Here is an 11114-nt window from a genome sequence, read left to right as displayed (position 1 = left end):
AGTAGGGCACCCTTCCTGGACCCCAGGAAGCGGGCGCAGGTCCGGCGGTGACCCCGAAGGCTGAGGCGCACTTGCCCGCCGCGCAGCGCGAGCACAGGGTGCGCGTGGGTGAGCGCGAGGGTGCGCCCGGGGCCAGCTGGAGGCGGACCCGCCGGGCGGCAGTTGGGTGCGGCCGCTGCGAGCCGGGGCAGCGGCGGCGGCGGCGGCAGCAAGTGGTTGGGCGGTGCGCATTTCCTTCCCTCCCCCTCGGCCTCGGCGCCCGCCCGCGGTGCCCAGTGTGCGGCGCCCTCGGCTGCGCTCCGCGTACCCTCCTCGCCGCCGCCGGCCGCTCCCTTCCCCGCCGGTCCATGTCCCTGCCTGTGGTGCTCCCGGGATCGTGCTGCCCCGTGGCTGGGCTTTCTGGCGGGCCCCAGACTGGGGGCCCGGGCGCCGCGGCCGCCGCCGCCCAGGAACCGCCGCTGCCCCCGCTGCGGCCGCGCTGGCCCCGGGGCGCGTTGCAGCCCCCGGCGCGGCCTCGCTGCGCGGCCCCTGCCGCCGCCGCCGGGGTGCTGGCCGCGCCGTCCGCGCTCTCCTCCCGCCGAGCAGCCGCCGCCGCCGCAGCCGCGGCCCCGGGCTCCGCGCTGCTGCCTGCCCGCCCGCTGCTGTCGCTCGGGCTGCTGCAGCTGATCCTGGGCTGCTGCATGGTAGCGCTCAGCTTCGGGGCGCTGTCGCTGAGCAGCTCCCCGCAGGTGAAGAACTCTTGTCCGTTCTGGGCCGGCTCCTCGGTGAGTACAGCGCGCGCGCGCCCCGCGCTCAGGGCCCACCCGGGGCCAGGGACATCTGGCCAGTCTCCTCCATTGCCCCGTGGTTGGCCTCCAGGGCTGCAGTTGGGGAGCACAGCCCCTCAGCCACTTGAAGTTTCTGGAGGCGTTGAGGCTGGAGAAAAATGTTCCAAGACAATGGAGTTCAGGGGTGAATTGGGTTGCACCTGGGCAGTGTCTATTCCTCCCAGCTAAAGGGTTTTATTGTCCCTGTCAAGCTCGTAGAATAAAACAAAGATATCTGGCTCTTTGGGAGATTGGAAAGATGGGGTGGGTGGCAGAAAAGTGGGAGGAAAATGATTAAACTTCTTTTGGCCACTGAGTATTTAGTGAACTGACAACGTTTATGCCTGGGGGGCAGGGATTTTGATCTGTTTTGTCCACTGATGTATCAAGAGGACCTGGCACATAGTAGGTGTACTTGCAGGATAGATGAAGTGACAGGTTGACTGGGGCATGTCACTTGTTTTATTCTGCATCTAGGACACAAGTAAATGTGAAATGCCTAGGGTGGCTCGACCCCCAGACGAGTTCAGGAGGTAATGAGAGGGTGTGTGTAAACGGGGCTTGTACCTGGTCATTACAGGAGGGCCCCAACTCCCCTGGGTCCCTGGAGCCATGCAGGCTACTGTGCAGAATTTAGTTCTTGAGAACCCGAACCTATCATTATGGATGAGCTGGCCGGAGATGCCTGCCCTGCTCCAGGACTTAGGCCTGCTGCCTCCATCCGGGAAGGCAGGTCCCAGGGCAAAAGGGTGCTGGGACTTCGGAGGAAGACTGCTGCCAGCGAGCTTGGTGACTACTGGGTGGCTGCTCACCCCTTCCTCCCAACAATTTCACAGTAGATGGTCTTTCTATAAACGATGTAGACCTGAAATTCTGGCAGTGCCCGTAAATTTTACTAAGATCTGTACCGAGCGTATGTCTTGAATGCATAAAAACTATACTTTTGCAGGTCCATACATACCCACATTCAAGACCAAAATTTAAGAATGTAGGGAGAACTAATTAGACCCAAAATAATTGTTTGAATAAGAACATTAAGAACATTAGGTTCCTTGAGCCTAGCCTGAAATTTTATACTTCAGCGGAACCAATTTGCTCTCCTTTTGAAATGCCTTGATGTTGGAGGATCTTACTGGGGTACACCCTGTGCTATGGTGAGGGAAGTTCACAATTTGTGCATCATGTGGAAAAAATACCACCCTTGTGGCCCTGCCCGTGGGCTCTGCTGCTGGCCTCTATGAGTGTTCTGGAAGACTCCAGAAGGTTGGGTATTCCAAAGAGGGTAGGAATTAGATCCCTTATGCTTTCTACTACACTTTTCAGACTAAATTCAGCCAAACGGTTGGTACATTTCATTTCTCTAAATACCATGGGCCAGTAATGAATCTTGCATAAATTTTTAGGGATTTGCTCTTTGTAAAATCATAATCTATTGTCTTCTCAAAGATAGCTACTTTAGGATTATTAAAAACTATTTTTTGTTTTCTAAAATTAAAACCTGAAATCAGTTTACTATTGTGAATTATTTCAGAAGTAAATGCACTTAGATCTGTCAGTCAAACCACAGTTGGATTTGATGAAATACAAAAAAAAAAAAAAAAAAAATAGGCCATCAACCAGAGGATGAAGGCTAATACCCTGGCCTGTTGTCTGGGCATATCTTTGGGCAGGGAGAGAATTGTGATTTGGAACTGACAAGTTCTCTTCTGCATGTCCTCCCCCCAACTCTGTCCCCTAGGTCTGTATGCAACTCTGTAACTGTTGGTTATATTCCTATCTTTTTGGTAACTTGTTGACCTCACAATTTACAAGGTGACAACAGAACCAGTGATACTGTATCTATAGAACAACTAATAACAACTAAATAACATTAGATGCCATGATTCTTTTGGTGTTTTTAGGAAAAAAGTCTGATCATGTTTTGAATTTATGTATGTGAGAGAGATTGTTTTTTTTAAAACCTTGCATTGTGGAAAATTTTAAATTTATATGAAAAACACTGTACAAGGAACCCACATATACCCTTCAACAATGCTTTCATCTGTACCCTCTTCCTGGGCTCAGCTGCGGGCCCTGTGTGTTCTGATAAACTCTAAAAGGATGAGTATTCCAAGCAACATAGGAATTAGATCCTTCATGGTCCCTAATTCATTTGTCAGATTAAATTCTCTTATTATTTTGAAGCAAATCTCAGGCATCACATATTTCATCTGCAAATATTTCAATGTGTATATATTTAAGTCTATCTGTCTATATAACCAGCATAGAGAGATAGCGTAGAAGTGACCAGGAAGACTTAAGAGCTTCCCCCTGCACTTCTAACCTTTTATTATGAATAACTTTAAAATCTCAACCAATGTAGAAGAGTGTAAAACCCCCGTTTACCCATCCCCGGCTTCAGTAGCTAACACACGGCCACTCTATACCCAACACCACTCCCCTTTTTAACACCCGTTGGATTATTTTAAGGCAAATTCCAGGTATCATAACTTCAGCCATGAAATATTTTAGTATATATCCCTAAAATAAAGGGGCTTAATAGCACATTGCAATTAATTCGAAGATAGCTAAACTAAGGGTTTTATGAAAAAAGTTGAAAGATTCTGACTTGAGGACTGCAGAATTTTTAAAAAAAACTTTGAAATATAATTCACATGCCATACATTTCATCTATTTAAAGTGTACCATTCAGTGGTTTTTAGTAAATTCAGAGTTGTGTAACTGTCACTACAATCAATTTTAGAAAATTTTCATCACCCCAAAAAGTTATTAGCCATTACTCCCCATTCTCTCCATCCTCCCTTCCCCAGGCACCCACTGATTAACCTACTTTCTGGCTCTATAGATTTGCTGATTTTGGACATTTCATATAAATGGGATCATATAATATGTGGTCTTCTATGACTGGCTTCATTCACTTAGCATGTTTTCAAGGTTCATCCATGTTGTGGCATGTATGAATATTTCATTCTTGTTTATTCCCAAATGATATTCCATCGTATGGGCATGCATGTTTATTTATCCACTCAGAAGTTTTATTAGCATATGAAACTAGGTGGTTGTGTGGACGTGCCAGCTGAAGTCTAAGGTTACTTCAGACCCACTTAGGAACACACTAGAAGAATATCCTCATATTTAAACTTTGAATGACTCTTAGGCACTTTAGCCTATTATATCAACTAAAGTGGAAAATCTTCTTTTGGCTTCACTAAAAATTTTGCTTATATATTTGTTACAAAATTAGGTTTAAGAGACAAATATATTCGTTTTAAAGGACTATTTTGTTAAACATGGTATAGTTTAAGGATATTTTTCTATATGTGCCTTTCTGTAAGAGTTCTCTCCCTGAACCTGAGGTTTTTGAGGCTTATTACTTTTCTCTTAAGGTATATTTTATCTCCTTAAAAAATTTAAGCTTTAACAAGTCCTGTAAAATATCTTTTTACATAGTTTACATTCATACTTTCAGCAACTTGTAGGGAGCATTTTTAATGTACTCTGTATTTTTGAGCACTCTGTAATCATTTGTTTTCCTCCTGTTATCACTAGTTAATGACTCAGTGTGTTATTATTCCCAAAGTTCATGAAACTGAGAGATCAGCCACCTTTAAAAACAACCTGAAGTTTGACTGTTGGTGGGTGGCTAAGTAAGGATCTCAGTATCGGTGTTCAGACGATGCCGTCCTAGCACTCAGCATTGGGGGTGCTTGATTTGGGTATATGTTTAGTTAATATTAATTAGAGTCCACTGGGATTATGGGAGACCCAGCCTACCACACTGCGCTAGATTTAATTAAAGAGTAGACCAAGTTGCGATGGTCTGTCTCTCCTACTTCCAAAATAAAATTCCTGACTTTTATGACATATATGATCCTTGGGAGATATTTCAGGTAAGTGGTGGAGAATTGGTTATTGTTTTTTGTTCTCTTCTCTGGGTACCCTCCTGTCCTTTTTATCTACATACATTTATGTCTCTCTGCTTTAAGTCACTGATCTAAATTCATGATCACCCCTCCATTGAGTACATGATTCTCCAGCAAGATTCTACTTTCATATAAAGGGACAGACACTGGTGAACTTTAGGGTTTTAAAACAGTTTTAAAACTTAAAAAAAATTGCAATGACTAAACATAAAACAGAATGAATGGGCCAAGGGAGAAACTAATGTAAAAATTCTGAAGTTTCTACCAGTTAAACAACAGTAAATATATATTTTCTATCATACTAATCAAATATTACTTTAATATTAAAGGGATATTTCAAATATAATTTGGGGGATGAATTTTTTTGATTTTCTTTGGTCTTTTATTTGCATAACAGCAGAATCACATGTGTGGGTTCTGTGCCTTGAGCAAGTCATTGAGCCTCTGGGCATCAGTTACTCATCTGTAAAATGGGTGGGATGATTCTGGTCTCAGGACTGATTTCAGGAGGGTGTAATTAGAGAACATACAGGAGAGTGCTTTGATGATGAGGAGGACCTAGCACCAGGCCAGGCACATGCTGGAACCTCTGTCAATGTGTATGTGTGTGTGTGTGTGTGTGTGTGTTTAAATTTTAAAGTATTATGGGAGTAAAGATGTTTTTGGTTACAAGGATTGCTTGAGTCAAGGTTTTAAGTGTGTCCGTCACCCAGTTAGTGTTCATTGTACCGATTAAGTAGGTTTTCGCCCATCCCCTCCTCCTCCCTCCCCCCGATTGGTTTCCATTGAGTTTTACTTCCCTCTGTGCACTTGTGTTCTCATCAGTTAGTTCCAGTTTAATAGTGAGTACATATGGTGTTTGTTTTTCCATTCTTTAGATACTTCACGTAGGATAATGGTCTCCAGTTCCATCCAAATTGTTGTAAAAGGTATTAAGTCATCCTTCTTCACGGCTGAGTACTATTCCATGGTATACATATACCACATTTTGTTAATCCACTCATGAATTGATGGGCATTTGGGTTTATTCCACATCTTGGCAATTGTGAATTGTGCTGCAGTAAATAATTGAGTGCTGGTGCCTTTTTGATAAAATGACTTATTTTCCTTTGGGTAAATACCCAGTAGTGGGATTGCTGGATTGAATGGTAGGTCTACTTTTAGTTCTTTGAGGAATCTCCATACTGTTTTCCGTAGAGGTTGTTTCAAGGAATGTTTTTATGGGGGACTCATCATCCATCTCCATCAATGTTTTTTAAACATCAAGGCAATATTTAATCAAAATAAAGTGAACAGGCCACTTTTTTTTAGGACATTGCGGCAACCATCACATATGTGTTAGAAATCTTCAATTGCCCACTTTCTCAGTTTTTTTAATGAGTCATGCTAGATAGGGAAGAATCACACACACACACACATACACACACACACACGCACACTTTTTTTTTTTCAGTTGCTAGTGTAAAAGCTATAGGGCAAGATAGGTTGTTTAGATTTTTGATAAATTATTTTGTGCTTATTTTTGGGGTAAACATGGAACATTTACAACATGGCTCTTTTAATCTCCATGTTTAGATATGGCAGCTTTTGACAAATGATCCAGAACATTTTTGCCCTGAGGCATGTTAATGGATTAGCAAAGGAAAATAGGGCAGTAGAATTATAAGCTTTTGATCTTAATGATTTGATTTTTAAGCTGGAAAATTAAGGCACATTAACCATATATAGTGGGTAACAACCACTCTCGCCTGGAGTATCTCAGAGCCCTTTTTTGCAACATCAGAAAAAAAGGCCTCTGCTTTTTCCTATAAACTGCAAGGAATGGGTTTACAAGTGAGTGAAACAAAAATTGTAATAAATCTCATTATAATAATATAGAGAGAGTTTGGTGTTAGAAAATAGGTTCTCGCCTGTTCATTTAGGGCAAGTTGCATCTTGCGCTGGGTGGAAAGAATGTTGATAGAGTTGCTTTTTGCTACTGGTGTATTCCTTTTGGAAGCACAGGGAATGTGTTTAGGTTTACATTGTTAGCTCTGAGCAAGTGCATCTTCTATTTCGGGTCTCCATTCATTCATTCGCTCTTGCCATAACTGACTGAGTGCCTTCTAAGAGCCTTTTGTGGTACTTAAGTGAGTGCTCACAGGCCCAAGCCCTGAGATAGACAATTACATATGTACCACTAGCATCATGGTGTAATGGGAGCCATGAAAGACCATTGTTAAGGGACTTTCTTGACTCCCTGCTGATGGAGTTCCAGTTCTTGCTGTCACTGAGGGAGGTGGAGGCATTGTATACTCTGCCACCTTCTTTTCTCCCTCCCTCAACCCCTTTCCCCATTTGTGACTTCTACCCTCCTTCAGATGAAATGTGAGCCTCATTCCCTAAGTCTTGAGCTCTTAAAAGATTCATCCCCAGCTGCAGCACCTCTGTTCCCACCATTCCAAAGGCTGCTCACCTGCCAACCCTGTTTCCTGTTTGCCTGTGTCCCCCTCACCACTCACAGCGTTCCCCAAGTGCCTCGGGGCTTCATTGGGCTTGAAGAGAGGGAGAAATTGAGTAAAGGCAGGTGTGTGCCTTTGTTGCAGGGTTTGGGAATGAGGAGGATGCAGCTATAGCTCCCACCTAGAACTGGAATGTAGTTTTTTAAAGCATCCCTATGAAGAAGAGTGGTTTATAAAAATCCCACTGGGATTTAACCTGGGTTTGTGCTGAGACTATAAAACAGTTCAAATGGAAATGGCATCCTTAAATAGTCTGTCTTCCAATCCATGAACTTGGTATATGTCTTGACTTATTTGAGTCTTCATTTAATGTTGTTCAGTATGCTTTATATTTTTCCCCACTGAGGTCTTAAGTATCTTTGTCATGTATATTTTGAGATTATTGCTATTTCTTATTTGTCATATATATTTTATACATATTTTTAAAATTACAGTTTCTATAGTTTGTTGCTACTATATGCAAACAAAATACCACCTCCCAAAGGAAAATATAAAGATAGCTTATTCTTTTGTTTCAGACACCCTTTATTTGAAATAACAGTTGTATCTGTCATGATCTATTAAAATAAAAAATATAAATACCTTTCAACTTAGAAACCCTACTCTTGGAACTTTATGCAACATAAATAAATGCACTTGTTTTTAAAGACATATGTTCATGGATGTTTACTGCAGCATTGTTTGTGAGGGTAAAAAATTGGAAATAGAGTGGATGCCCGTGAATATGGGAATGACTGAATACATTAGATACAGCCATACAAAGGAATGTTATGTAGCCATTAAATTGCATGAATTAGAGCTATTCCAGTGGACATGAAGTGATTTCCATGAAATATTTATTTAGAGAGAAAAGGAAGAGGCAGGAAATTATGTCTTTTATGACCCATTTTTTACAAAAATCACACGCCTGTGCATGTGTATATATACACATGTACCTATAAGTATAGTGATAAAAATTTAGAGAAAAATATACATTTACAAAATATGTAAACCTGTTAGCTTGCTGACATAGAGGAGGGTGGGGTGATGTGCTTTGGTAAAAGAGATAGGAAGGATAGTTGAGGCATATCACTATTTTATGGGTTTTTATGCCCTGTGCCGGACACCTCCCTTTAATATTGTTTTAGTGGAAAAAATATATTTCAAAAAGCTGCACCACAAGGTTCTGTATTAAGGGAGATCCATGGCATAAATATCAAACACTAACTGATAATTCACATCATATTTATTTTTGACTAAGGTGGGCATTTTGTTTTTCCCCCAAGGGCAGTCAAATTTTCAGTTATGTTTTCATAAAAACAGCCTGCATTTCCTCAGCAAAGTCCAGCGGGCAGCAGAGCTGGCAGGCGGGAAGCACACGCACATGTGGACACACACGTGCACGCACAGACATGTGCACACGCATACACACACGTACACACAAGCACATGTGCCTGTATCCTGGATCGCAAGTTTCAGAGGGGCCACTGTCATCACAGTGAGGTAAACCTTTTGAGCTAGAAGAAACCCACAGATGGTTTCCAGCAGCTGCTCACCTGCCTATGATATAGATTTATGATACCATTTATCCTTACAGGTGATACTTTCTGGAATCATAGGATTAACAACTTGGAAAAGGCCTATGATACTCCTGGTATGTACTGATCTTATAAATTGTAACCCTATATAAAATGTGCTATGTATGAAGTCTGTTTAAATAAACCGTTGAAGCAATGCTTAAGCTTCCATTGTTCATTAAAAAAATAAGTTAACAGTGGACAATATTAGAAGTCATATGATCTCATAACACTAAATTAAGGTGCTAATTTTGCTGGTTTTCTGATTCACCTTAAGCTTCTTAGGTACCCAGTGCTATGCATATGTTTCTAGCTCAAGGATTAGACTCAATCTAAAAATATAATTTTTTATAAAACTCTTTACTATGGACAGTTTTAAACATATGCAAAAATGGGGGGAATAATATAATGAACTCCCTGTACCCATCATCCTGCTTCAACAGTTATTAACTTACAGCCAGTATGTTCAGCTCTATCTATCCATTTCCCCCCTGTATGCTTTTTTCTTCCTTATTATTTTGAATCAAATCTCAGATATTAATCATGAATATGACTTTTTATTATTATAATGTTTTGGTTGGACAACCTCAGAATTTTGTTGCTTAGATTTGCTATATTGTCCATCACATACATAAATACAGACATGTTACTGGTGACTTTATTCTTTTTTTGTTGTTATTAAGGCAAAATTCACATAAAGTGAGCCATTTTAAAGTGTATAATTCAGTGGCATTTTTAGTACATTCCCAATGTTCATCCTTTGTTTTTATTTGCTCTGTCATTTTGATTCAGGGAATACTATAAAAAATAAACAATCGCTGATGGAGTTTTCAACTTTCGAGGATACAATAGAGGGTCTAGGAAATTCCATTTGAATTGAAGTATACTTAAAATTTTTTTTCTGTATAACATCTCTTCTTTTTATTTTTCTCTCATTCATCTTGAAATGGGGTTAAATAATTTTCTTATGTCATTTTGTGTATATACTTAATAGTTCATCTTAAACAGACCACTGTTTGTTAGGCTCAATGGGTAATCAATACAAAACTACTTACATTCTTAATTACAAGAAGAAGCAGCACATTGTATTATAGAATCGTTGAATTTCAGAATAATGGATCCCAATACTGTGCTGATGGTCTTGAAAAACTAAACTAAAGTGTTTTCAGGCCCACAAGATGACATAGGCAATATTTTACAACTCCATCAATGATAACATTGAGCAAAAATCCTTCAGTAATTTTTGGAAAGAGTAAATTATCAATGTACCATTTTAATATATTAGATAACAGAATAGGAGAGAATGAGGCTTTGGGTGAGTTTTATGGCCTGTGTTGTAAGTGGTTGAGGTTTGTTTTACAACAACTCTGTAGGTTTACAGTCTCTGCAGAAAAATTTTGGATGGTGTTCAATGTTTATACTAAGACCTGATTATAGGAATTACCTTTGCACTATCTTTTCCCATTGGATGATATTAAAATACTCAGAAATATAAATCTCAAGCATTTAAATTGAATTAAAATAAGAAAATCTCTAATGATATTTGTACTTTGGAAATTCTAAATGGTGAAGAGAATATGAGCATGTGTGTTCTTAGGTAGAGTTTAAGAAAGTCCACCTTTTAAGACATTTATTTCTTTAACATTGTTTCGTTTTGGAAATGTGCCTTATATATTTATTATGTGAGCTTAAGCAACTTTAAATGAAAATGACCCTATCTTTATTGCATTCCTTTCAATTTATTTCTCATCTTTGTTGGTAAGTATATGTACTTCGTCACAAAGTTGTAACCAGTGTATACGTACTATGTTGTACTCTGCTTTTTCTGTTTAACATTAAATTAATCAAGTTAATATCAGTTATTATTATGTTTCCATGTATAAGGAGTCTACATTTAATATCACTAAGCAGCCTTCTGCCGTATTTTCTGTATCGTCTTCAGTTTTTATCCTGTTGTTGGACATTTGAGCTTCTATATTTTGGCTGCCATGAATTGTGTATTATAAAGGTCATATAGAGATTGTTTTGAAATGTTAATCTGCATCAATTTATAAAGAAGATAAATTAATTTTTTAGGAACTGTGCAAGGAAAACTTTTCTGAGTCTATCAAAAATCATTTGAGCCTTAGTATCATAAATGAAAAATCATCAGTTCATATGAATCTTAGTAGTATATACCATTATAACCTGTGCCAAATATTTTGTTAACAAAGGAAAAAATTACATGATAAAATGAAAGAAACTAGGCGTGCCAGTCAGATTCTTCTAGTCCATCCTCTTAAGAGCCGTGTAACTGTGTGCAAGCCACTTAACTTTTCTGAGTCTAGT

General features: G+C 40.1%; 1 protein-coding gene across 1 annotated transcript in view; it reads left to right on the top strand.

Annotated features, from left to right (window-relative positions):
* The first annotated feature begins 347 nt into the window (after positions 1–347).
* The window catches only part of FAM189A2 (family with sequence similarity 189, member A2), a 67040-nt gene continuing 56273 nt past the window's right edge, over positions 348–11114 (top strand). The window contains exons 1-2 of the mRNA XM_012641601.1: positions 348–764; positions 8807–8863. Of these exons, the coding sequence (XP_012497055.1) occupies positions 348–764; positions 8807–8863 (474 nt within the window). The remainder of the gene's footprint in view (positions 765–8806; positions 8864–11114) is intronic.

The sequence above is a fragment of the Propithecus coquereli genome, unplaced genomic scaffold (genome assembly GCF_000956105.1).
Source record: "Propithecus coquereli isolate 6110/MARCELLA unplaced genomic scaffold, Pcoq_1.0 Scaffold166, whole genome shotgun sequence".
In the NCBI taxonomy this organism is placed as follows: Eukaryota; Metazoa; Chordata; class Mammalia; order Primates; family Indriidae; genus Propithecus; species Propithecus coquereli.
Note: the sequence above shows the minus strand (reverse complement) of the source record. Positions and strands in the feature narration are given on the sequence as shown.